This window comes from Triticum aestivum, chromosome 2D, assembly GCF_018294505.1.
Source record: "Triticum aestivum cultivar Chinese Spring chromosome 2D, IWGSC CS RefSeq v2.1, whole genome shotgun sequence".
NCBI classification, from domain to species: Eukaryota; Viridiplantae; Streptophyta; class Magnoliopsida; order Poales; family Poaceae; genus Triticum; species Triticum aestivum.
Window position 1 is genome coordinate 17,477,785 of NC_057799.1, and position 27,165 is coordinate 17,504,949.

A 27,165-nucleotide genomic window follows, 5' to 3' on the forward strand; every position below is an offset into this window, starting at 1 on the left:
TTGCAGAAGCGGGGTTGCAGGAGAGGGTGTCAATTGTATGTGCGTCATTAAAGATGCAACAACAGGCGTTTGCCGTCGACTACGCTACATGCGTCTCAGCGTCATTGCAACTAGAATTGTTTGGTGCGGGAAGTTAAGAATGTGGCATTTATCAGTGTGCGCAGTTGCCTTTTATCCCTCCAAAACTTTAGAGTTTGTACAATCGTATCATCAAAAGATTGGTTCTGAAGCTTCTGGGAAGTGGACAACCAAATCTTCATTATTATTGATTTATGAATCCTGGCATCTTGCAGTAGGTTAGACGGCATCATATATGAAAAATAATAATAATGGATGGACATTATTACAAAGCAGAAATGAGTATTGTTCCACTACCAACACCACCACACGTTGCATTACAATTTGTGTGGCCTTTTTTTCTCTTCAGGATGCAGCCGTAAACCAAGAGTGCCAATAATTGAGAGACGCTACACCTAGGAAGGAATTCTACATGGTTAGAAGAACGGGTTTGGACGTCAAGGTATGGCTGAAAATCATGAGGGAGGCACACACAGTGAGAGTCAAAGGAGGGATTAGTAAAGCAAAGAGATGGGTCAATAAGTTATTTTCTGCATGTGTAGGATTTTTGCCTACATGTTCCTAAGTATGTAGCCATCGTAAATGTCTTGTTTACATATGGCAAATGAAGATAACTGGTGCCCATTTTTCACACCATCTACTCGGATAAGGAGAGGAGAAACAACAATGCATTTTGTTGCATCCATCACCGGACCCTGACTCACCCTCAGCCTTCTGCTAATCTCGAGCAACTTTTTTTGCTTCAATCACCGGACCTGATGAAACAGCACCAAAAACCTTGTGCTAATCATGTACTGTCGCTCACCTTCATTAGGGACTTGAAGCTTCAGTATCTCGTCTTCACCCGACTGGTTTATTAGTTGAGCTGAACCGGTCCTCACCTGTACATGTGTAGATTCACCACAAGGCAATATAATCAAACATCCCTTACGCGCATTTCAAAAAAGAAAATCCCTTACGTGGCCTAAACAGCATTCTCAGTTATTTGATCCATTCCGTGGTGCGAAATCTATCATTGGCTAAACAATCATCTGGTTATGCTTTGCTCTCACCCAAACTATAAACCAACACAAAATTATTTGCGAGGCGTTTCCCAATCGCATAGAAAATTCACAAATCAAAAAGGTAATGTGGTAAAAAAATACTTATATCTCTGTGTAGCCTAGACCAGGTCAGTCAATGCGCACATGTATGCACGCGTGTTCGGTAGCACTCTCTATCACGGTACGTTGCGGCTGCTCTACTGCAACCTGCCCAACTTGTAGAAAGCTTTATAGTAATGGATTGGAAAGACAGTCATCCAACAACCGCTGGCTGGTATCATTTTACTATCCGACGATGATTCCGGCAGCCGCGTTGACGGTGTTGCTCCTGCAGCTCTGCCTCCCAATGGCGGCGGCTCAGGTTACCCCAGGCGCAGGGACGCCGCCGCCGCGCTGCCCGACCAGCTGCGGCGGCGTGAAAGTGCCGTACCCATTCGGCATCGGGAACGGATGCCACCGGCCAGGATTCAACCTCACCTGTGACCGGACGCGCGGCAGAGAGCCGCGGTTGCTCGTCGGCAGCGACCTCCAGGTCGTGGAGATCTCTCTGGCCAACTCCACGGTGAGAATCTTGGACAGGGCCGGCCAGGTCAAGCTCACCTTCTCCGAGGGCCTCGATGGCAACGGGACATGGGGCGGCCTCGGCGCCGGCGGCCCTTACGTGCTCTCGGAGATGCGCAACCACTTCGTCGTTACGGGGTGCAACGTGCAGGCCACGCTGGTCGGGAACGGCGGGGTCGTAGGCTGCTGCTCCTCCTTCTGCTCCATCAACGACAGGTGGACGGGCGCCGTGACGAGCGCCGCTGGCTACGGCGGCGCCGCCTGCTCTGGCATCGGCTGCTGCGAGACGCCCATCCCCATAGGCCGCCCTTCCTACGACGTGGAGATGAGGTCGCTGGATGCGAGCAACGAGTACGCCGACAGGCTGCCCATCGCGGTGCGCATCGCCGAGAGAGGGTGGTTCGAAGGCGCCTCCACCACGCTCCTCAACGACTCAACCGGGTACTCGCCCTCCCGCCAGCCGGCTGTGCCCGTCGTCCTCGACTTTGCGGTGGATTCCAAGCCGGTGGTGCTGCCAGGGGTGGCAACGTCGGGCTGCCCTGTGGACGCACGAAGGAGCGCGTGCCAGAGCAGCCATGCTTCCTGCCATAACGTCTCCGGCATGTACCGCAGCGGCTACGTGTGCCGGTGCCTAGACGGGTACCAAGGCAACCCATACCTCACAGGCGGATGCCAAGACATCGATGAGTGCGCGCTTCCGGGCATGTGCTTCGGTGAGTGCACCAACACGGCCGGAGGACACCTATGCCGGTGCCCGCGTGGCGCCCAAGGTGACCCGCTCATAAGAAATGGCTGCATAAAATCTTCTCTAGGTGAGCACCAAAACCAATAATACATGCAGATCGGAGCACAGTTCATGCTCCGGTTTAGATGTCAGAGACTCTTCCTTCATTACAAAGACACATTTTCTGTGCACATTCTTCAGGTTTAAGTGTGGGCATAGGAGTTGGCAGTGGGGCCAGCCTTCTACTCATGGTACTTGGTGCTATTTTGGTGTCCCGAAAGATGAAGCAACGAAGGGCAGAAATGCTCAAGAAGAGATTCTTCAGGCAAAATCGGGGGCATCTGTTGCAACAATTGGTGTCTCAGAAGGCGGACATTGCCGAGAGGATGATCGTCCCCTTGGTGGAACTACAAAAGGCCACAAACAGTTTCGACAAAGCTCGTGAGATCGGTGGAGGAGGGCACGGAACGGTTTACAAAGGCATCATGTCAGACCTGCATGTCGTGGCGATCAAGAAGTCCAAGGTCGCGATTCAGAGGGAGATTGACGAGTTCATAAATGAGGTGGCCATCCTCTCGCAGATCAACCACCGAAACGTGGTGAAGCTCTTTGGGTGCTGCCTTGAGACGGAGGTGCCGCTGCTGGTGTACGAGTTCATCTCCAATGGGACCCTCTACCATCATCTTCATGTCCAGGAACCAGCGCCATCCCTAACATGGGAAGATAGGCTAAGGATCGCAACCGAAACTGCGAGAGCTCTCGGCTACCTTCACTCGGCGGTGTCCTTTCCTATAGTCCACAGGGATATCAAGTCCCAAAACATTCTGTTAGATGGCAGTCTCATAGCAAAGGTGTCAGACTTTGGAGCTTCGAGGTGCATTCAAGTCGATCAAACAGAGACCGCAACCGCTATCCAAGGGACATTTGGGTACCTGGACCCATTGTACTTCTACTCGGGACAGCTCACCGAGAAGAGCGACGTTTACAGCTTCGGCGTCCTCCTCATGGAGCTTCTCACTAGGAAAAAACCATGCTCATATCGGTCATCCGAGGAGGAAGCCCTTGTCACATACTTTGCCGCTTCGCTAGCAGCAGACAAGCTGGTTCGCGTGCTAGATCCTCAGGTCGTGAAAGAAGGCGGCAAGGAGGTTGAAGAAGTAGCTGTGTTGGCAGTGGCATGTGTGAGGATTGAAGTAGACCAGCGGCCAACCATGAGGCAAGTGGAGATGACACTTGAGAACCTTGGGGGCTCGCATGATAGCTTTGTAATGCATGACCTGGATGTGCCCAAGTATCCAATGATTGAGGGTACGAACATGGAGGAAACAAGCCAGCAGTATAGCTATGAAGCAGAGTATTTGTTGTCATCAAGGTACCCCCGGTAGTCAATATATTTCTTGTGTGATCAGTTTAATTTGACAATTAATGATTCCTTCTGTAATTGGATATAAAGAGGGATATAATGGTTTTTGTGGTCTATGTAATAATTTCTGAAGGAAGCAAATAGGTGTCCATACCTTTTGGAGCTGCGTAGTTTTGCTCTGTCTTAAACTCATTTCTTTTCTTACTGATCTGACAAACAAGAGAACTTGCATTATTGAAACAGAAATGCAAGCGTTAAAAAAACAAAGATGGAACGATACTTTCAAAAAAAATTACCACCAAAGATAATATACCTATAAATCTATTAATTAACACAACAAAAGTAGGCATTCTCCCCCCAGTAATAGTATAAAATTACAGTTTAGAGATGATCACAGTTTCGAATATAAGACATTTCGATCGCGTTAGGAATGTTTCAACAACAATTAGAGGCGTACATGGATGCAAATTCACCATCGAATACTTCTCTTATGCACCTCTCTATATAACTCTTGGTTTTTGACTGCACCTTTACCACGATGCACCAGCACACCAATTTTCCTTTCTCACCACACCAATGCATTGTCGTAGTTGGTTAATCATTTACTGAGGCATTGCCAACAGTGCTACCCCAGTAGTAATTGCTTCTATTGCAGAGTTCCATCCGCACGGAGTTAAGAAACAACCTGTTGATGAGTTCATAAGTGAAATGTTATTTTTTTTACTAGCTACTTAGTTATTTGGAACAGATCACTCGATCTGTTCACTACACATTATGCAGGATATATTCACATCCCTTTTACACTTTGAGTTAGACAGGATTAGATTTAATTAAGAGATAAGCTACAGCTTACAAGATTTGGCTGAGTACATGACCCTAAACTATATTAACTAGATTAGAAATATATCTTTGCAAGTTAAGGACACTGCACTCTATGGTACACATATACCTCATATACCCTGTATGAAAGTATCATGGACAACAGCAGTATGCTCTTGTAGCAACAAATTATCGCAAACCATTACTAAACAATCAACACAACCTAAGCGAAGACAGAGTCTATGGAAGGATAAGCAGTAAATTTAGGAAAAATATATGTTTATACTGTTCATGTTTCCTTATTCCCCGCCTTCAGGTTTCTACAGTTATGCTGATGAAAACTAGATAGAGGCAGTACTTAAGCAGTAGACATGGCTTGTGCGATTTTTAGAAACCATAGTTTCTATCTACCATAGTAGCATTATACTGTAAATGTTACCTTTTCACATTGTAATTGATTAATATGGCATTGTGTTGCTATAACTGGAGACTAACGCCTTTGCACACTAATTTGTAATTGCTAGGACGTCAACATTTATTTCATTTCATCTTCTGAAAAATAAGGACAATTAGTGAATATTAATATGCAGTAAGAATATTAGACATCACAACACCTCACATGAACAGTGATGGTTTTTATATTGCTCCGCTTATATACTTTGATAATGTACTTTACACATTCAGCAGCACAGTGTTCAACTGTTCATATATGAACCTGTAAGATAGTTACATGGACATTTTTCTTCTTCTGCTTAATAAATCACACAATCAGCTGTAAGTAAAACATACATACCTTAGGTCTTGTGTGGTAAAACCTCAAGCTGGGGGCACCAGGAAAAAGTTAACCCTCTATCCTACACCTCACCGGCTTGCTCTGAAACCTTGTATTCGTGAACGGATCTGAGACCCCAGAGGAACTGCTTACCAGATTTGCAGAGTCCATTGCCTATCTCCTATAACAGCCTCGCGTCAAGGTCAGTGACAGTTTCATAGAAGTTAGAAGGGCATAGACGACTGAGCAAGGGAGCTGGCTATCCAGCCATGCCATGCACGGTGCTGTGCTCTCAATTCTCAAAGAGGTCAAAACAATGGTCTTGTTGAACGGCGGCACTGTCGGGCTGATGGACTTCACACGCCATGTTGACGCCAGGTAATCCTTCTTCCTGCTTAGGACAGTGAGGCGTAAGTTTACATCACTCCAGCTGGGTTTTGGTCCACCTGCCTCTTGAGCAAAACAGCAAACAGGTTGCGGGCAAGAGCAAGGTACCTCACCGTCAGCTCGGTATCATGGAACGAGTTGACCAACAACACTCGGCAGCCCCTTCCACGATATGCAGCCCTACGCGCCTGGCGAAGGCCTCCCCGCAGATGACTTCCACCGCGCATGGCTGTGAGAAGGGCACCGCCGGCGGCCCGCTCACGGGAGGTCGTGCACCAGCGCGCGCACGGGCCTCCCCGCCGCGGGCTCGGACCGGAAGAGCGCCTCGAGGGTGAGGTTGTCGGACCCAGCCGCGACCAGCCGGCGCCCGTACTCCTCCATTACTGGGAATCGGAGTTCGTCTTCATTTCTGCCGGATTTCGGGAGGAAAGTGCGGGTTCAGGTTGGATTCCTTGGACAGTCAGCAGCAGGTGCGAGCAACTACACTTCCTGCTCCACAGCAAAGCCACTTTCCCACTTTCCCAGCTCAGGAATTTTACTTTGTTAGGGCGTCTCGAACGTTGGCAAATTTGACAAATTTGACCTGGGGACAAAATCAAATTACAGAATGAACTGCCCGTAAAACTATTTCACGCGGCTGACCTTTTTGTGTGACGCCTAACACGAAGGCGCCACACTACATTGTGCAACGCCTCACAGATAGGCGCTACACGCCTGGCCAACGTTGCACCTCAGACTACCTAAAAATTGCTAAGTCATTGTGCAGTGCAGAGCCTAAGAGTTAGGCGCTGCACTACATAGTGTGGCGCCTAACTCTCAGGCGTTGCACTAGTGGTTGCACTACAAAATGAAGCAACCACTAGTGCAACGCCTGGAAGCTAGGCGCTACACTGTATAGTGTGGCGCCTAGCTCTCAAGCGCTCCACACTGACTTAGTAATTTTCGTATCACACAGGTGCGACGCTGGCCAGGCGTGTAGTGTGGCGTGTAGCTCCACCCTGACTCTGTGAGGCGTTGCACAGTATAGTGTGGCGTCTTCGTGTCGGGCGTCACACAAAAAGGTCAGCCACATGAAATAGTTTCACGAACAGTTCATTCTGTGATTTGATTTCGTCCATAGGTCAAATTTGTGCCTCGAACGTTTGACCAGCAAAACTCTCCTGTATATATATCCGTCTTTATGCCACACAAATCCCTTCGGTATATATCCATTTTTATGCCACACAAATCTCTCCGGCTTAAGGCTTGTTCAGTAGCTGCGGCCACAGCCTCAAGCTCATCCTCACGCCGCTGTCCTCAGCTCATCCTTGCTTCACTTCGAAACTCCTCATGCCTCCTATATGCTCGCTTAGTTTTGTTCGTCAACATTGTGTGTCTGATAATCTACCCACCTCTTTCCTAACGGACCACTTGGCTTGCTGCTTACAACCCGTCTGAAAGAAGATCTTGGTGTACTTTCATCACATTTTTCTTGTATCATCAAGCCAACCTGATCCATCACCTCCGATTGTACATTTGAATTGATGTCCACCTCTGATTTCATATGTTTTAGAAACTACATGCACAATTTTTTTGTTGCAACTGTTGAACATTTTGTCCACATACATATTTATTAAAAAAACATACAAAGAGTTTAAAAAAAACATAAACAATTTAATATATGAAAAAAAATTAATACCCCAGGGTTGTAGCTTGGCCGATGCTCCTACATACTATGTGTTATGTAACAGCACACAGAGTAAACTGACAATTGGACATCGGGCATATTTGGGGATGCATTAAGCTTAAACTAAACTTGTAAACCAACAGACGCCTGTCTTTGCCTGTAGTTGTCAGACTTTAGCATCCTGATGCTAATGGGAATTAGTTTATCTCCTTATTGACATGAGTGTTGGCATTGCCTGTTTGTTGGCAAAGAAATTTTTGTAGGTTGCGCGTCTCTGGTTCGCCTCCTGGCGGAGGCATAATTATTTTTATTTTAGCCTTGCGGTCCTGCAAGGTCCAGCGTGTCCCAGGCCAACGATAAAACACGAAAAAGGCCGCGCGGGTGCAGGCCCAAACGGAGGCCCATTGTGATCGAGCAGCAGAAGGCAGGCGCGCGAATTGTATTATAAGTTTCTAGTTTTTTAATGAACCATCTTTTACGTTATTTATAGATGGCTTGGTGGGTAATTTTGCTGCAATTTCAGGAGTAATTTTGACGGACGAAAAGAAACATTAATCCCTTTATTAGTAGTCACTTTAGCTATATGTAAGTCTCCTCAATTTTTAAATTTGGCTCAATCGATTTCCTGACCATTGATTCTTGCTCCGAGGTTCATGTTGTGTTTTGTTTTCTTGTCTTTTCTATGATTTGCTACTGGGCTGGAACCCATTACATATGCCGCCTAGAAAATCCCTCTTTCCCTTTGTTTATGTGTTTCTCCTTTTGCTTTCTATTTTTTTATTAGTTATTGTTTTTTCACTTTTGTAGTTAGTTTTTCGATGTTAGGTGAGTGCAAATGTATAGACAGAAATACTATGCAACATGTGCAAAAATTACACTATTATATGATTATTGTTTGCATACTACAAAAGTGCAAATTTAGTGCTAAATTGTGTGGAAGTTTTAACAAAAATCATTATATTTATTCTCAATGAGTAATACCAATGGCACTAATACATTGATCCTTATAAAATTTCATTATTTTAATTTTGTTTAGTTATTATTTCTTTTTCATATTTTTAAGGGAAACTCCATTGCTACCTTCTTAGCAACCTTTCCTTTGCGAAAATTCCACTATTATATTCTTATTTTTTTCATATTTTTTAAATTTTATTTTTTGTGTATATTATGTGCAAAATTTTTCCTTGTTTGTTTTTTCTTCTTAAAGATTCATAACAATGCTACGAAATCATTCTTTCTTAGAAAACATCTTTATTTGATTTTTTAGGTTTATTTCATTTTTTTTCTTCTTAGAGGGTAATACCAATGTCACTACTTAATTTTTCCTTATAAAAATTTGTTATTTGGTTTATATTTTAGTTATTATTTTATATTATTTCTTCTTTAAGAGTAATACCAATGCCACTAATTCATTGTTTATTGTGAAAGTCCTTTTTGTGAAAAAATCACTATTGTATGCTTTTGCACGTTATAGCAAAGCACATTTTTTTGTATATTGTCTGAAAAATTTACCTTAGTTTAATTTTTTATAATTTATTTATTCTTAAAGCACAATTTTTTGTATATGGTATGCTTTCGCACGTTATTGCAAAGCACGATTTTTTCTAAGGAAGAATAAATTTTTTTGTATATCGTATGCTTTTGCATGTTATAGCAAACACTACTAGAAAAGGGGCTTTCGTTCGGGCCTGGCCAGCCCATTAGTCCCGGTTCTTATATGAACCGGGACCAATGGGTGCATTCGTCCCGGTTCGTGAGCCCAGGTGGCCGGCCGGGGCCTCGTGGGCTTTGGTCCCGGTTCGTCTGGAACCTTCTGTCCCGGTTCTAGGCACGAACCGGGACCAATGGGCCTCGCTCCTGGCCCACAACCATTGGTCCCGGTTCCAGCCACGAACCGGGACAAATGAGTTGCCTATATATATAGCCCATCGCCGGCAAGCAGAGCACTCCACACTGCTCTGTTTTTTGCTGGCCGGCGAGGGGAGGGCATTTGGGTGCTCTAGCTCACCTCCTATGCACATGAGGTGTTCAATGAAATGTCCGAGCCACACTAGTTAATATTTCTTCTCTCGAAACTCGACCTCCGAGCTTCATTTTCCCCGAGATTTTTCTAGGTTTAGCGGTCTGTCACGTCCCGTCCCCGTCTTCACCGCCGTCGATCGCCCGCGCCGATCTCGTCGCCGGCACCACCGTGGTGAGCCTCTTGTTCTTATCTTCTTTCTGAAAGAAAAAAAAATTCTTACTTCAGATAGATACTTGTCTAATTTTCTTACTTTTATTATTCCTTGTTATTATATAGTGCGATGGTTCTGGTATCCGCCCCCGTCGGCCCTCGTCCTGTCTATGATTCGGATGTGGTATATATTATATTTTTATAACTATTTGGTTCATTTATTATTTATGACCCTGTAACAGGGAAGTGTGTTTGGACCAACGAGCAGTTGAACACACCCATCGAGAAGCTTCAGGAGTATATCGAAAAAGCGCAGCAAGGGACCTTCGTTCCGGACAGAGAGAACGACGAGCTCACAGAGGCCCTCGGGAATCCTGAGCACACCGGATGGACACGAGGCACGCTAGGCTCTCTTTCGTGGAAGGCTGGATTTCCCGACGCAGGCGGTTACAAACGCCGGGAGAGGAAGAAGAAAAAGGAGTTGACCCAACTACAGGCGCTGCACGCAAGGGTACAAGCGCTAGAAGAACGAGACGCAGTTCGCAGCACGCGACCTGCCGAAGCTACACCCGAAGCTACCCCGCCATCTCAGCGGAGAAGCAGCGTGGCTTCCACGGAGCTGCTTCAGGAGCCTGTCTTCACGGCTCCTGCTAGCTAGCCTGTAGATGCTATCACGGAGTCTCAGTATTGCCACCTTATGACGCAGTGGATGGAATTGAAAGTCAAGGCGGCTGTTGGCTCTGTTGCACCTCCTGAACCTGGCGCAACTTTTCACTGCCGGACGATTCCAGAAGGATATGCTAGGGTGATGGTGGATGAAATCACAGAAGGATTTTGAGGACCTCCACCTTGACCACCCTATGGGTGACGGGGAGACTCGGCTGGGTTCTTGTCTGAAGACTCCATGCCTATGGCGGAAGGAGCTCCTCAACCTTCCGAACTGGACGCCTCCGCCTCCTCCTCCTCCTCCGGCGAGTCAGGGCACTCCGCCTCCTCCACCGCCTCCTCCTCCGGCGAGTGACGATCATGGCACTCAGCCTCCTTCTCCGGCGTGTGGCGGCACTCCGCCTCCTTCTCCGCCTGCGCCAGCACGCCCGAGCAGCCACCAGCCTCCTCCTTCTCCGCCTCGCCAGCAAGGGCGGAAGATACCCGCCGCCGCCCCGGCTGCTCCGGCGCGTCGTAGTCCTTCTCCTCCGCCTTGTAAGCAAGCACGAAAGAAGACAGCCGCAGCCGGTCCGTCTGCTCCGGCGTCTAGCAGTACAGCCAGACGCGGGAGGCAATACAGATACGGTCCACCTCTCAAGCCTCTAGAGAAGTTACCGTACGAGATGACCGTGGAAGAAAACAAGAAGATCGTGCAAAAAGAAGTGAAGGACTTCTTTGAAGGGGTAAAAGCAGAGAGACATCCACCTCCGGAGGAGAAGGTAGATCCGGTGAAAGCAAAGCGCACTATCGATGCCCTGAGGAAACCACCAAAGTCTCCGCCGAAAACCAACTATGAGCGCATTACTGAAAAGGCATATCTCGAAGCGGAGCGGTCGGGAAGTACTGTTAGTGATCAAAGGTTAAAAGAACGACGAGCAGCTGGGAAAAAAATTGCCCAGCTCGGCGAACAAGCGAACCAATCGTGCCCCCCGCTCAATGTGTCTAGCGACATCGTCGCTAATGCTCCGGGGATGGTGCCCGGTTATAGCAATCTTGGAGATTACCTGCCCGACGATGTACATTATGATTTCTTGGAGGTGGACGAACACATATACGAGTACGGGAAGCCTCTCGTCAAAGATGAAAAATCTCTAACAACGATGATGCGAAGATTCCATCATTGGTACATGAAAACCTACAGAGAGTCTGGGGGGACGAATACTTTGTATCTGAGAGTTAAAGAGGAGCACGACCTCGTTGGAATTGATCTATTGCATGTTCCATTTGAGGAGTTCTTCCAGTTCTTCAATCAAAAGGTTCTCGATAAATTAACGGTCACTTGCTACTGTCTGTAAGTACTACTTCTGTCATTAAGTCTCTATATATAGCTCAACTCTTTCATTGCATGTATTTATAATTATCCTCACTATATTATGCAGATTGAAGATCGTCGAGTGTAAGAAAGCAGAAATGTATGATATTGGGTTCATTAACACAAATCTCATAGATGAATTTCAGGTTAAAAAGAGCGCAGATAAATTGCTAATAAATCAAAACAAAGATTTAATACTCTTTCCTTACAACTTCAAGTGAGTGTTACTGTCGTGTGTATATTCGGTTTCCCTTATTACTCGAGCGAGGTTATAGTAATGTAATTGATGAGTTATGCATGCGTGCGCAGCTTCCACTATATTCTCCTGGAGATTAAGCTTGAGCGGGGACTAGTAACCGTCTTAGACTCGAGACGAAAAGATCCCGGGACCTATGTGGACATGATTAAAATTCTCAACAAGTAAGTTCAATCGATCATTATCGCACCATATCGGCAACTTTTTGTTCATTTCCTGACATCTCACGTAATAATTATTTTCTTTGTCTTGCAGGGTTTGGAAACAGTTCATCGCAGAAGCTCCGGGTTTGCCGAAGGAGCTGCGATATACATACCCGAAAGTAAGTACTACTAGCTAGCTAGTTGCGCGCATCTCCCGTTGATTCTAGCTACTTTCATCAATGCCATTTATAATGCTTCATTATCAGTTTGATTGACCTCTATTTCTCGTAAGGTGCTTGTGGCAAGAACAAGGGAATGATTACTATGGATACTACGTGTGCGAGTTCATCTACAACGCGACTTTCAAAGATAAGCGGGGCTACTCTAAAAGACAATATGAAGTGCGTAAGCAATAATATTCAAAATTTCATTTTATTACACCATCATTTCTGTTGAGTTTCATTCATATATATGTATTAACCCCCTTCTTCAAATTAGACGTGGCAGATGCGGAATGAACTCCTACCACAAGATCGCATGAAAGCAATTCAAGAGGAATTGGCAGGATTCTTTCTTGACCACGTCATCAATAAAGCCGGAGAATACCATGTGGAAGTTGAGTTCAAATGCTAGGGGATTGTAAGAGATCTTGCATATTGTATATGTATGTAGCCAGTAGCGTCGGATAGATAATACGAAAACTTGTTGTTCGACCAATCTCTCGGAGAAGGAGAGGTCGATCACTTCTCTCGGTATGCATGACGAACTTCTGTACTTAATGGTTTCCTTCATTTTCTTACTAGCTAGCGTGTCCAGGGCCTCTCTATACGTATAGTATGTAGCGTCGACCAAGCACGGAGATAAGAGAGGACACTTCTCTCTATTAATTAATTAGCTACCTAACACAATATATGAAACACCTTAATTAACCATACAAAACCCCCAAATCCAACCCCCCCCCTTTCAGAAAAAAAACAAAAACCCTAGTCCCTGAACAACTGACGCGTGGATGCCTATTGGTCCCGGTTGGTGCCACCAACCGGGACTAAAGGGCCTCCTGCCTGGGCTCGCAGCACCGGCCACGTGGAGGCCCATCTGTCCCGGTTAGTATAAGAACCGGGACTAAAGGCCTAGGCATTAGTAACGACCCTTTAGTCCCGGTTCCCCAACCGGGACAGATGGGCCTTATGAACCGGGACAAATGGCCCTTTTTCTACTAGTGAAAGCACACATTTTTTGTATATTGAAATAATATCAATGCCACTAATTCATTCTTCCTTAGGAAAATTTATTATTTTAATTATTTTGCTTCTTTTTCTTTAGGGGTATTACCAATACCACTAATTAATTCTTTCTTTGGAAACTTCTTTTTGCGAAAAATCTAACATTATATGCTTACTCTTGCATATTATAAAATAGAGCAACTTTTTGTGTAACTTTTGTGCATAGTTTATTATTTTCCTTCTTAAAGGGTAGTACCAATGCCACTAATTCATTCTTCACAAGAAAATTTTATTTGTTTGTTTTGTTTTATTTTCTAGTATTAATATAAGGGGGTTAAGAAGCCTAGAGAAAGAGGAAGGAGGTTGGGCCTTTGGATCTTGATCGGGTGGTGGAGTGGTGGAGACAATTTGACTGAACGCCCAAAAACAATTAGTCGCCTATCTAATAATAGCCCCCGTAACATGGATATGCACTCACTCAATTTTTATGCAATGTGTGTGTGATTCATTCCGATGTCTATAAATTGCACTACTATATGCTTATTATGAAAGAGTGCAATTTCTATGTCAATTGTGTGCAATTTTCTGCCATTGTTTGTTTTATGTGTTTTACATGTTTCTTTCTTATTTTAGGTAATACAAATGTACATAATTCATTCTTTCTTAGAAAATTTTCTGTTTTGATTTTAGTGTTGTATTACATTTGCCTTTAGTTTTTGTTTTGTGAGTGTTGCATGCATTTAGTCCTATCCATTTATCCTGCCAAATTTTGCCGTGAATGACATGTATATGTAACCCATTTATGTATGACATGCTCAGGGAATAGCATGCACGCGATGTCAAAATGGTGGGTCCTTGCATCCTCCTAAATCCTCGAATGGTACATGGTGAAGAGAAGCAACAAACATGCACGCATTATTTGACCATGCAATGCACTCCATGCCTTGTTCTGACAGGAGGTGTTGGCACCACATAGGAGCAGGCCAGCCCTGGGCGTGTCATTCATACGATGGAAAAAGGTGATTGAAAAAAAAACCAGTTGAATTTCGTAGGGAAGAACTTTTTCTCCTGAATGCATAATTTAAACGGGAATAATAAAAAAATCACAAGGTCTGGTTAGTTTGTTTAGAATATTTTGATATTTCGTAGGAAAAATTAGAACTCGTGTGTAAACACTGCGTCCTTGATAGAAATCTTTTCAGGCAAGTAGCATGTTGCTTCGTGCGTCTCAGAGATGTGAAACTTTCTGGTTCGATTCCATTTAGAAAGGAAACCATGTCTGGCAGGTCCATACATAAACTTTAGATTTACAAAAACTAAAATGCGACAAAAGAACACAGTAAAAAATTGAATTTCCTTGCGATAACAGCTAGGAAGATAATAAGATGGCAGAAACCACCGCATCAAATCAGGACCTAAAGCAAGTCATCTAAACGGACTGATCACTTATCTCTCGGCTGTTCGGTTCCCAGTCTTAGATAGCCATTATATTCGTGTCCTCAATGGCATAATGATACTAAAACCACGACACTAATTATGGATTGGAGGGAGTTTTTCCCAACTTATCCAAACTCTTCTTACTTTGGGCTGAAACCACGGTCAATTTCTCAGCTTCAAGAGTTAGGTTGTTCGGCCCAGCTCCGAACCCGAGAGCCGGAGATCCACCGAACAAGCACTTTGCATTGCTCCTCTAGACACCTCTCTCGTTTCAGCCATTTGCAGCTGCATCCACCAACGCGTGGATGCAGCCTGGCCACGTACAGTTACTTGTAGCCATGCATGCACAGTCAGAAAATTCGAACCTGCCAGCTTTTTAGTTAACAAACATGTACGACCATGCCAACAAAAGTGACGAACACAACCGAGACTCAATCAAATACTAAGAGCTCACACTAGCTAACTAGGAGAAATTCAGAGACTTACAGAGACATATCATACAGTACAAGGCAAAATCTGACAGTACATCAATCACTCACATATAACATGCACACCATTATGCATGCACGTGCGCTTATTTGCAAAACAGACTTGCAAGCTTGCATGAATGTTCAGATGTCGACGACCTTGAAGTGGTGCCGGTTCTTGACGACCACATCGTACATATGGGTGGAGCGGAACCTCGCAAAGTCTCGCGGGAGCGCGATGAGGTCGACGCCGCCGTCGCGGCGGTGGAGCTGCACGATGTCTCGGTTCTCGTAGTAGCGCTCCCAGCCCAGCGACCCTAGCCGCCGCTCCAGCGCCTCCAGCGACCGCACCGTCTCGTTCGCCGGCACGTACACCAGCGCCTTCTTGCTCGGCGCCGCCGCCGACGGCTCCAACCCCGCGCTCTTGAGCTCCATCACCCCGTCCTTCCGGAACACCCACACGCCTCCCGCCGCCATCGATTTGGATCGCCTTGGTGTACCTAGCTACAGCAGGCTGGTTATTTTTTATCTCTCACTGCTGCGTGATTGAAGAATATATAGGAGTGGAACCAATAATGCTTCGCGTTATCTGTGCGCACGTGAAGGCGCCGCTGCAACTTGGCCACCCGCCCGGGCCACCGATGGCAAGGGCGTGGTTTCCAATTGGAGCGTGGGACCTGTGCGGGGTTGCCGTATGCCGAACCCAGCCCCATCGCCCCGACGTGCGACGGCGACGCCCGTGGCCCAGATATCGAACGAGTGGCTGCCAGCCTGCGTCTAAGTGGGCGCGCCCATACGACAACCTAGCTGGAATAACTTTACAGCCAAGATCTGGGCCACCTGCTGTCTTTTGACATGGACTTTCCGCCACGGATTCTGCCTTTCATTTTGAATTCATCAGGTGTCTCGTTTTTTTCCTTTTGCTAAATAAAATTTTTCTTGCACTGGCTGTTAGAATAAGTCCGAGGCACATACCGTCGATCATTCGAAGATCAAGCAATCATACGAGTACGGCACCGATATTTGTTAACGAGGTTCACCGCTATGGCTACATCCCCGGGGCCTGACTATGGGCGCTCCTCCCCATGACACCGCGACAATACCGCACCAGGTCGCCCTGGACGCCGGCACATGCCGCCGGCTTCCCCTACGTTCCTGTGCTATTATGTTGGCATAGGTTACATCGTGTGTCTACCCCCACTATATATGAGAGGCCTAGGATACAAGTGTCCTACTTGGACACGATTCCATATCCTATCTAAACACAGTACAACTACAAGTCCAACTGTAACCTACCTTGTACACAATATTCGACACAACTCTAACACTAGCCGCTTTCCGCTTCCCCGGAGACCGAAGGCTGGGACGGCGTAGCCGATCAAGCCATGGACAAGCAAGAACCGCCAATAGCGAGTCCAAAATTTTGGCGGGTGCAGTCGGGGGTCGTCGGAGTTGTTGCAGGTCGGGGGGGGGGGGGGGTTCTTAAAGGTATGGTAGGGCGGTGGGTGGCCATCACGACGATGGGAGGAGGTCGGGGGGGGGGGGGGGGGGTGGTGTGCAGCAGGCACAGGGGGAGGATGCAAGCTGTTGCGGGGAAAGAAAAAGAACTAATAAGATGACCAATGGACTTGAGGACAAAATAGTTGAAGGATGAAGAAGGTAATCTGACCAATCATTCTTGATCAAATAAGCGTCGTATGAAGGGCGGCCAACCAGCTATGTTGCATAGCGCAAATTGGTTGGCCGAGGTGACAAATCTTTTGGATTTTTTAGATGAAGGTAAGTGTTATTTTTTAAATGTATTTTCTCTTTTTAGATGTAGGTGAGGATTTCTGGTATTTTTTAAATAGAGGGTTACGCAAAGTGGCGCTCGCTGGTAGGCTGTGCTGTTAATTTTTTTCTTTTTTCTTTTGACTTCTTTTTATAGAATAAGGTGAGGATTTTTATTCAGAGATGTTTTTTAAACGGAGGCGAGGACTCTATGTATTTTTCCAAAAAATAAAAACGTGCGCACAGCTTACTCTCAAACAGCGCCACGGGGTGGCGGCCCAACCACTAGTTTTTTTATCAAACGCCCACGGCCAAAGTGCCTTATGCACACAAAAAATAAGGTACGTGTTAAATAGGCATTCTCATTTTTTTCTCCCCCAAGAGTCATGAATTAGCACACTAACAAACTGTTGGGAATTAGCACACAAACACGTTTGTGATGAACTGAAAACTGCATCAAAAACAAAGTAATCTCAGCACCATTTCATGTACTAACTCAGGGATCGTTACTTAGCATGAAAGGAAACAAATGCACAAGCATATATTGAGGAAAATAAGTTTATAGTAACCCATACGCTGCTAGACGATGTTTGGTGGCAGGTGTAACTTTTTGGAAAGCAGCAAACATCAACACAGAGACACCATATTTTTACATGGCAAACCCTAATTTGAGGATAAAAATCATGGGCCGGATCCACCCAAATCCTCTTCAACTATTATCAAACGTGGGATACAACAAATTCTTTTCTAGGTAGCATTAGAGAATCTCATACATCAAGATTTCTGCATCTTGGATGAACACAACAAGATTTGAGGCTTAAAGCTAGGGATTGAAACAATCTCACCAAAGATGATGAATCGCAGCTTGAAGAAGACAAGGCGGTGCATCTGGACTTCAAGCCCACGGCCTCATCATGACCTCCGGCTGCTATGGAGCCACAGTCCTAAAACTTGGAGTTGAGGCGGTCAACAAACGTGGACGAGACGAATGCGTTGAGGACTCCTGTTCCCTGCAGCAAATGAAGCATCATCCAGAGACGCATCGAACATCCGCAACTGCAATCTATAAGGCACATAACCTTTTTATGTCACTGGTGCTCGTAGGCAGCAAGATTTTTATTCTCTGACAAAGGACTTTTCATTTAGTGGTTATATCGAGCTAAACAAGCTCATAGAGCAAATGTCTGGACTCTATATAACAAGATGCACACATCAAATAAATAAATAAATAAATCATGTTATATAAATTCGGAAGTATATAAATAGCCCGAGGTTCAGGAAGCCCTATCCGGAGACCACACCACCATCCATGGTTGCAGAAATCATCCCTAGTCGTAAGTTCCAGTTAGTTCGACACCATCATACAAAGGTCCTTAAACTTCTGGCCTCTGTAGAGTAGACCAAATACGGAGACATTCTGTACATCCATGAATAATGCACATTAGTAGAAGCACATATTTTTGTTGAAAACCACATCCTTTCTACTAAGAAATCTTTGGAGATTCTTTCTTTGGATCTCCGTCTCTGCTGCTGGTGGCAACCGGTGAGATGAGCTCCTTAGAGGTATTCTGCTCGCTATTCTGTAGTACAAATCTTTCATCGATGTGTGGATTTACACTTTGAGCTTGCTGGCGCATGTCCTTCAGCGTGTCACGCCCATGGACACATGTCCCCCAAGTGCAGCATTGTAATTTTATTTTGTTCTTGCCATTTATGTAATTGTGCGTTGTATCATCTGTATGGGGTCTTTTTACCCCATCCTTGTTTAACAAGCCCTAAATGTGATCCTTGATTTTTACGGGTCACACTTATATTTGTTTATTAACATGGCGATTACCTTATCTAGAAACGGCTAGAAGCTAATCGTGTGTGGATCAATAGCCTCAATGAGAGAAGCAACATGGTGCGGGACAAGCACATGAGCGAACTATTTCGAGAGTTTCTCGATTTGGGTAAGGGGCTACCAGTCTGGAGAGAGTAGTAATTATTGTGTGTCATTCGTATCGCTTGTGCCTATCTTGGCTCCCATTCTCAAGCTTACTCAAATGAGTGACTTGTGTAAATATTTGGGAGAAAGACATAGCGGGGATAACTAGGAGATATCCGACACGTTAATATGAGGCGTCCAAAAACATATTCGCTAGTACACAGAAAACATGCATGGTTGCAAATGATCTACTTTGGCTGATAAAAATTTACTACAATTGGAACCCTATGATATTCTAGATGAACATCTCCATGGTGAAACCTTCTCGTGTCCGTGCTTAGTGAACGGCTGTATTTCTTGCAGTCATGTTCCTTCTTGGCTTCTCGGAACATATCCCCTAGTAGTACATGTAACAATGTGGGAACACAAGGGATAAGATGTATTTAAAATCAAACTGCATTAAGACCATCAATAGTCGGTGGGTATTGAATACAATCACATCTTCCTTTGAGTTACCCCTATGATCCTCTGCTAACATAATTGGTGCAAGCATTTACTCTATAGGAGAACCAATACACTTTTCTTTCCATTATGAGCATCATGAAGTGATTTTGACATGCCTAAACAATATGGTGAAGTTTTCCCCACAATGCCTCAAGCATACCCTATTAGTCAAGTATTAAGTAATTAATTCACTCCCATCGCTTGCTTCACATGTACTCCCTCCATTTCAAATTCAAGACGTTTCGGCAGGCTAGTTTAGTCTATGAAAATGCCTTATATTTTGGAATGGAGGTAGTTTTTGTCAAAAGGTATCTCATGTGGTTTATTAGATGCGATATTATGAGTACTCAATTCAACAACACGGGTTGTTGGGTGCTAAAAATCGAAATCTTTTTGTACACATGCCTTTATACAAAGGACGCACTGCTGTGTTAAAAAAAAGGACGCACTGCTCTCTGCCTGCCGAGTATATGTATCCGATTGTTGCTTATTGTCATTTTTTGATGGCCTCCTTACCTTTTATTACCAAAACAGTGCTCCAAACTAAAACTGTTGCAATTGGGAGTCAGAAGAAAGAGATATATAGCAATTAGGAGGAGTTAAACATACGTGTATAGTGCAATGGGAGTGGGAGGCATCTTGAAACACACCGCGCGTGAAAACCAGCGCGGTCATGCTCAAATTTGCTATACCAGGAGTGGATCAGCGTGATGCAGTGACATCCCAAACATCTCTCTCTCAAGGATGCTATGCCGATTCTTCTTGAGAAATTTCTTTCTACTGGGATGCTTGCTGCTGGGACATTAGTGGGATAGAGTTAACTCTGACGAATGATAAGAGACTTGTCAGGCTAGTGTATTTTGGAGCGTAAACTTCTCAAATGTGTTCAAATGTCCTCCCACAGTATCCTCTAGCAGATACTAACTTTCAAAAATATATTATAGGTAAATAAACTCGCAAATGTGTTCGAATATTTAAATGAGTAAATTACGTTCAACTTGTTTGGCTAGTGTAGTTTGGTGCCTAAATTTCTAACCAAACAACATTTATGGTAGGGATGTAAATGGCACAATAGATGACGCCGCAAGACCTGTTTACCTAGCTTTAGGTACCTTGATAGTTCAACACCCCCCCCCCCCCCCCCCCCCGCCCCACCATAAAAAAACTTTATTGAACTATTAGACCGATAAGTGGGCTTAAACGGGACCCGGTTTACATCCACAATTTGTGATATGAATTTTCAATCCAGACTACTCTACGGCTTGGCGCGATGCCTGTGGATGTACAGTGATGCTGACTTGGTGTGGTGCTTTACATTTTCTTACTCTTCGATTTGGTTCACTAGTCCGCAACCACGCTATTCACTTCACCGCCTCCACCGATGCTTGCGGCTCTGGCACTGGGTCGAGCGCATGCTTACCGCCATCAGGAGCCTGTCTCAGGTACCTCCTTCGCCTCGTCCCCGACCTTTGCCTCCATGTCACTACCCCCTTGTAGTATTGCTACTGCTCCTTGACCACAGCTCCATCATCTTCGGGCCGCAAAATCCACACATGCCTGGCCGTTGCCGGCTTTCAGCTTCAACAACAAGCTCTTGGCGCGCTCCTAGCCCTAGGCCAGCGCCATGGCCTCAACACGTCTTCCAGCTGCTACAACGCCACCAGTCCTAGAATTCGGTGCGAAGGCCAGCGACGAACACGAATTTGAGGAATGCATCAAGGACATGGGACCGGTGTGCGGTCCGTCTACTCCAACGCGGTCTCCGCTTCCTAGGTGCGAGCGACGGCCACATCGACATTGTAGTTTCTCGTCATCGACAAGTTTAGTTGACGAGCATGAGTGAGGCAGTGAGTCTGGCTAGGAGTGCGTCAGCAGCCTGCTGAGTGCTGCTCGAGGATGGCCATGGTCATGACTCGGGTATGAGTCGAGTTGTTGTCAGAGACCAGGACGAGGATTGGTCTCTGCCGTTGTGGTGAGAAGCCAGCACTTTTTTTTTTCTTATACACAGTATGAACACAAACGCTCACACACGCACATACACTCACGCGTATGAATATACGCACATACACTCACCCGATGAAATTTGTATGAATACATAAAAAGCATATTTTCTGCCCATCAACTTGTTGGCTTCTCAAGACTAGCCGACACGGACTATTAAAAGTGTTCATAGGATGGGTACATTTTCACGCCTCAAGGAAACAAAACTTTGCGCCCACCCACCTTACACTGGTAGAAAATGGGCCTTTAGTCCCGGTTCGCAAAGGCCATTAATCCCGGCTGTGCAACCGGGACTAAATATGCGCGACTAAAGCCCCCCCCCCCCTTTAGTCGCGCCTCTTACGAACCGCGACTAAAGGCCCGTCCACGTGGGCGCCAGGAGTCCGTCGGGGCGGAGGACCTTTAGTCCCGGTTCTCGTGCTAACCGGGACTAAAGGCCTCCTCCGCAGGTTTAGGGTTTTAGCCCCCCTAAACCTGGTTTCTTTTTAATTTGTAGTGTTTTATTTCTTTTATATTTTATTTTGTGTTTTATTTTAATTTTGATGAAGTTTCAGTACACATATTCTACGCTACTATATACATGCGTATGAAATTTCAAACAAGAAGAATTCAAGAGGAATATATAATATATATTCAATCTCGGGTGACCATATACAACTTCGAACAAGTTTCCATACACAATTAGGATGGATGACCATATACAACTTCGAACAAGTTTCAATCTCGGGTATGCATATAAATTTCTTCGTCCTCGGTATAGTGTTCTCCTTTAGGATTGATGACTTCCCTCATGAAAAATCCTGCTAATTCATCTTGAATTGGTCGGAAGCGAGCTTCTGGACTAAGCCTCCTCCGCAAGTTATCCGTCGCCTTCCGCACGCTATCCGATGCCTTCCGCTCAGAGGTGTGTCTCCGGATGTTCTCACAAACATAGTATCCACATAGATTGGTCCCCGGTGGCTGCTTATCTACATTAACTAACCTTCTAAAATCTAGCTCATGTTTGAATTCACCGACAATTTCTTCTGAGAACCGTCTCCAAACCCTACAGGGCAAAGAAAATTAAATGAACAAGGGAGTTATTAGTTACTTGATATTAGGAAATGAACGAAAGAGACCGATCGATATAGAGCTCAAATGATTGAAAATAATTACTTTTGCAGCATTTTTCTCATGTCGACCCAACGCTTTGGATCCGAATCCATAGGGTCCATGATTAGAACTCTGGAGGTGTGAAGTTCAATATTTAGCAGAATCCAGTGGAACCTGCGGACACGTTACATGCACAGTCATGCATAACTCATCGATTAGACATACCATGCATGGAGTAAACAAAAGAGAATGGGCACAAGAGAGAAACACTCACCCAAAATGTAAGGAAATAGAATATGACTTTTGAGTTGATGCTTTCTAAGAAACTTGTACAAGTCTTTCTCCATGTCTTCGGGGTGATTTTGTAACACATGTCCATTAACGATATGTGGGTCAATGAACCCAACATCATGGATGTTTCTTATTTTGCATTCCCAAATCTTCAATCTGCATAATAGCGTACGCAACAATATAGTTAGGACAATATATATATATATATATATATATATATATATATATATATATATATATATATATATATATATGCAGGCAATGAAGAACGAGATGAGGTAGAAATAAATCACTTACAGAACGTAGCAACTCAGGATAGATTTGTCGAGCTCGCGCAGATTGAACAGCTGGAACAATTCACTCATATGAACTTGTACAGAGTACCGTTTGGTGTGATGCTCCTCTGTAACATCCGCATAAATATATTCTTTGTCGGCCCATGTTATGAATTGCTTGTACCAACGTAGCAGATTTCGCATTTGTGGTGGTAGACTCTTTTCCCGCGCAGGCTCGACGAGAGGCCCATTCCGCACATATTGTAATGCTATCTCACATACTGGCGCATTCTCAAGGCCTAAGAAGGCACGAAGAGTCAAACCCATCTCGGACGCTTGTTTCATGGCACTCGCTACAGTCAATCCAAGTGCTGCCGCAGCTTCTATGATCTCGGGGTCCTCTTCCGGACCGGCTTTCACTATGAGCGGGGGGATCGATTGTTTATTCTGCATCCCGAGCTGGTCAACTTGTTTCCCGCTTTTTTTACTTTCTTCTTTCTCCTCCTTCAATATTTTTGCTTGCCTACGAAGTTCATGTCCATAGTCGTCAGGCATATTCAGCTCGGCTTGGGACGGTGTCGTCAAAAAATCCTTAGCCCACTTCTTTTGCTTCTCAGTGAATACTTGCTTGGGCTCAGGCTCTTTTTTCGCCTTCGTATCCGCCTTCCATTTCTCATAATGAGCAGACGCGGCCAATTTGGTTTCAGCTTCACTAAGTTCCCAAGGCCTTGGGAGGAGAGGCTTCAGTGATGGCTCCGGTACCCTTGTGGTCTTAGGTACATAAGGGTCCGGGTTAATAGTCCAGGAGCGGGTTTCCTTGCTGTCCGCCTGCTTCTGCTTCTTCGCCGGAGGTGGATTGGGGGGCGTCGTACCCGCCGGAGGTTGTGGATCGGGGGACGACGTCGAATGGCGTGAAGGAGGTGTAGGTGAACCACCACGACCACCACCACCGCCACCACCACCACCACCACCACCATCGGAGGGGGGGTGGACTTGTTAGCCTTGGCGCCTCGCCTGGAAACACTATGTACTTCTTTTTCCATAGAATGATCTGGCGCTTGACATCTCCAAGTCTTCTCTCCCCTTCGGGTGTAGCTTTGTCAATCTCCAGGTCCTCAAACTCTTGGACTATGTCTTCCACCGTGACACGAGCATAGCCATATGCAATGGGGTTGTTGTGGTGGAGTGCTCCAGGTGTACAGGGTAAAGCACTGCCGGTAGCTACCTTCGTGGAAACGTTCCCCACGGGATAATGCAGATCACATTCTTTCATCTCCTTTACATCATCCACGGGGTAGTGAGGCTCCGGTGCACGAATCTCGATCATCGGTGCATTAGCACCAGGCGGGGCATCCGTGGAAGCCACGCTGCTTCTCCGCTGCTGGCTTCCGCGATCCGCTTCATGATCTTCATGCGGCCCTGCAGCCGATTTTTCTTTTACTAGTTCATGCACGGTCTGCTTCAACTCATGGAGTTCCGATGCAAACTTCGCCAAAAGATCTGCATCCCGGTCCGTCTTTCTCTTACGGCTTCTGTAACAGTACGGGTCATTGTCCTGGGAAAACCCTACTTTCCACGGAACTCTGCCTTTGCCTCGTACACGTCCTCCGTGTTCATCATTCCCGAGGGCTGTTGTCAGTGCGTCTTTCTCTCTGTTGAACTTGATCAAGCCCTCTTGAGCTTGGGTCATTGCGTCAATAAGGGCTTGGGTGGGAGCAAACTTTTTCTTCCGGTGAACACACACCCCTGTCTCCGGGTCTAGCGATCCCCCATGCCCGTACCACCAGCTTTTGGCCCTTGGGTCCCATCCCTCTGTACCTAGAGGGATTCCTCGCACCCTCAGGTCCTCCTCCATCTTCTGCCACTTAGGCTCCGAAAGGCGGTATCCTCCTGGCCCCATAATATGATGGAACTTTTTCTTACTCGCATTATCCTTATTTTTTTGATATTTCCTTGAAATGCTCCGATTTCTTTTGCCTCACAAATTCTGGCCAATCATCTTTCAGTTTCTCATGTTGTCCATTGAAATCCGGAGTCTTGCCCTTGTTGACATAGTCACGGGTTAAATTTTTCTTGAAGTTCCGGAATGCTTCGCCCATCTTCTGAAGAGCGAACTCTTTAACTAGCCTCCTCCTCTCACGTCCACCCGGAACCTCGTTACCGAATTCATCGACTTTGTTGTATTCCGGAGGTAGAATGAAATGTTCCATAAGCTTTCTCCAGCAATCCTTTTTCGTTCTCTTGTCGACAAAACTGAAACCAAGACGTGCCTTCTTTGGCTCCTTCCATTCCTGGACGGTGATCGGGACGTTGTCTCTAACAACGACTCCGCATTGGTTGATAAACTTTGAGGTGTGCTGTAGGGGCTTGCCGGTTTCACTGACAAAATCAATGGCATATGTTTCTCCTGTTTTCATCGCCTTGGATTTGCCACGCTTTGTCGTACTCGATCCGGCCGAGGGCTAAAAAAAAGAAAGAGAGTCGCGCGCGTTAATACGTATATATTCACATTTCAGTAAGTTTGTATCACGAGAGGCTCAATGTATATATATACCTCGCCGGAGGTGGTTGCTACTTGCAATTCGAGATCGTCGTTTGTTGACGGTTGACCTCCGTCGACAATGTCCGTTCCTTCACCTTCTTGATCATCGACAATGTCTGTTCCACCGTCAAGGTTCAGAAAAGAAGAGACTACATCCTCTTCTTGCTCATATTCTGAGCCCGGCACATAAGGAATCTCGTTATTTATGATGCCCATTAAATAACGTTCAGCCTCCGGATCCCTAAGCGGCTCGGCTCTATCGTCCGCCATATGTCACTTCTGCATGTAGTAAAAATTAATTAAGTATAAAGGAATTAAAAAATAAGATTAAGGGGACATAGAGGAGGAGCAGCTACGGTTGAATGATTAAGAGCTATTAAAAAATAAAATTGATGTTTTTCCTTTTCTTTTTCCTCTCTGCTCTCTCTTTCCTTTTCTTTTTCCTTTTCTTTTTCCTTTATACAATTATTCCCAAATAAATTTCCTTTTCTTTTTCCTTTTCTTTTTCCTCTCTGCTCTCTCTTTCCTTTTCTTTTTCCTTTTCTTTTTTCCTTTATACAATTATTCTCAAATAAATTTCCTTTTCTTTTTCCTTTTCTTTTTCCTCTCTGCTCTCTCTTTCCTTTTCTTTTTCCTTTTCTTTTTCCTCTCTGCTCTCTCTTTCCTTTTATTTTTCCTTTTCTTTTTTCCTTTTCTTTTTCCTCTCTGCTCTCTCTTTCCGTTCGTTGACGGCAGGCGGCGGCGGGCGGCGGAGGACGACAGGCAGGCGGCGGCGGGCAGGGCAGGGGCAGGGGCAGCGGTGGCGGCGGCAGCGCGCAGGGGCAGGGGCAGCGGTGGCGGCGGCGCGCAGGGGCAGGGCAGGGGCGGCGGCGGCAGTGCAGGGCAGGGGCGGCGGCGGCACGCAGGGGCAGGGCAGGGGCGGCGGCGGCGCGCAGGGCAGGGCAGGGGCGGCGGCGGCAGTGCAGGGCAAGGGCGGCGGCGTAGGGCAGGGGAAGTGGGGGGCGGCGGAGCTCACTGGGGGCAGGGCGCCGGCGTCGGGGCAGGGCGTCGGCGTCGGGGCAGCAGCCTGGCGGCGTCGGCGTCGATCGGCGTCGAGAGGAGAATGGGAGGTGGGGGAAAATTTACTAAGTGCTGTATATATAGACAGAGCATTAGTCCCGGTTGGGGACGCCAACTGCGACTAAAGGTACCCTTTAGTCCCGGTTGGGGACACCAACCGCGACTAAAGGGTACCTTTAGTCGCGGTTGGTCTCCCCAACCGGGACTAAAGGTTCTTTCGCGCCGCTTTCGTTCCAGCGCGGAAAGAGCCTTTAGTCGCGGTTCGTTCCCGCTTTCGTTCCTTTTTCATATACTTTTCAGAAAATACAAATAATATATCAAAAAATTCAGAAAAATAAAACTAATTCATTTTAAAATCTTAAAAATAGAAATAATATATCAAAAATTCAGAAAAATAAAACTAATTCATTTTAAAATCTTAAAAATAGAAATAATATATCAAAAAATTCAGAAAAATAAAACTAATTCATTTTAAAATCTTAAAAATAGAAATAATATATCAAAAAATCCATAAAAATAAAACTAATTCATTTTAAAATCTTAAAAATAGAAATAATATATCAAAAAATTCAGAA

At 45.6% G+C, this 27,165-nt stretch overlaps 2 protein-coding genes and 1 long non-coding RNA gene across 4 annotated transcripts; 1 reads left to right on the forward strand and 2 right to left on the reverse strand.

The window, feature by feature from the left end:
- Window positions 1–273: 273 nt before the first annotated feature.
- LOC123051167 (uncharacterized) lies at window positions 274–6,250 on the reverse strand. Of its 2 annotated transcripts, none has more exons than XR_006423960.1 (4): window positions 5,856–6,250; window positions 4,227–5,751; window positions 3,924–3,973; window positions 274–959 (listed from the first exon to the last, which is right to left on the reverse strand). It is a non-coding gene; the product is annotated as an uncharacterized lncRNA (long non-coding RNA). The 2 variants fall into 2 exon arrangements; XR_006423959.1 differs by having other exon boundaries at window positions 3,924–3,978.
- On the forward strand, window positions 1,378–3,931 carry LOC123051166 (wall-associated receptor kinase 3). Its single transcript, XM_044473972.1, has 2 exons — window positions 1,378–2,494; window positions 2,608–3,931. Exons 1-2 carry the CDS (start codon window positions 1,417–1,419, stop codon window positions 3,789–3,791), a joined length of 2,262 nt encoding a protein of 753 aa, XP_044329907.1. The 5' UTR covers window positions 1,378–1,416; the 3' UTR covers window positions 3,792–3,931.
- Window positions 6,251–15,015: 8,765 nt separating the features above from the next.
- On the reverse strand, window positions 15,016–15,665 carry LOC123048339 (flowering-promoting factor 1-like protein 5). The gene has a single exon (XM_044471463.1). It carries the CDS (start codon window positions 15,604–15,606, stop codon window positions 15,274–15,276), a length of 333 nt encoding a protein of 110 aa, XP_044327398.1. The 5' UTR covers window positions 15,607–15,665; the 3' UTR covers window positions 15,016–15,273.
- Window positions 15,666–27,165: the final 11,500 nt, after the last annotated feature.

What these genes read in the sequence shown, in the direction of transcription:
- LOC123048339 (XM_044471463.1), bottom strand. Translation starts at nt 15,606, where the DNA reads ATGGCGGCGGGAGGCGTGTGGGTGTTCCGGAAGGACGGGGTGATGGAG.
- LOC123051166 (XM_044473972.1), top strand. Translation starts at nt 1,417, where the DNA reads ATGATTCCGGCAGCCGCGTTGACGGTGTTGCTCCTGCAGCTCTGCCTC. An exon ending in CTGCATAAAATCTTCTCTAG is followed by an intron (nt 2,495 to 2,607) that starts GTGAGCACCAAA and finishes CACATTCTTCAG; the next exon opens with GTTTAAGTGTGGGCATAGGA.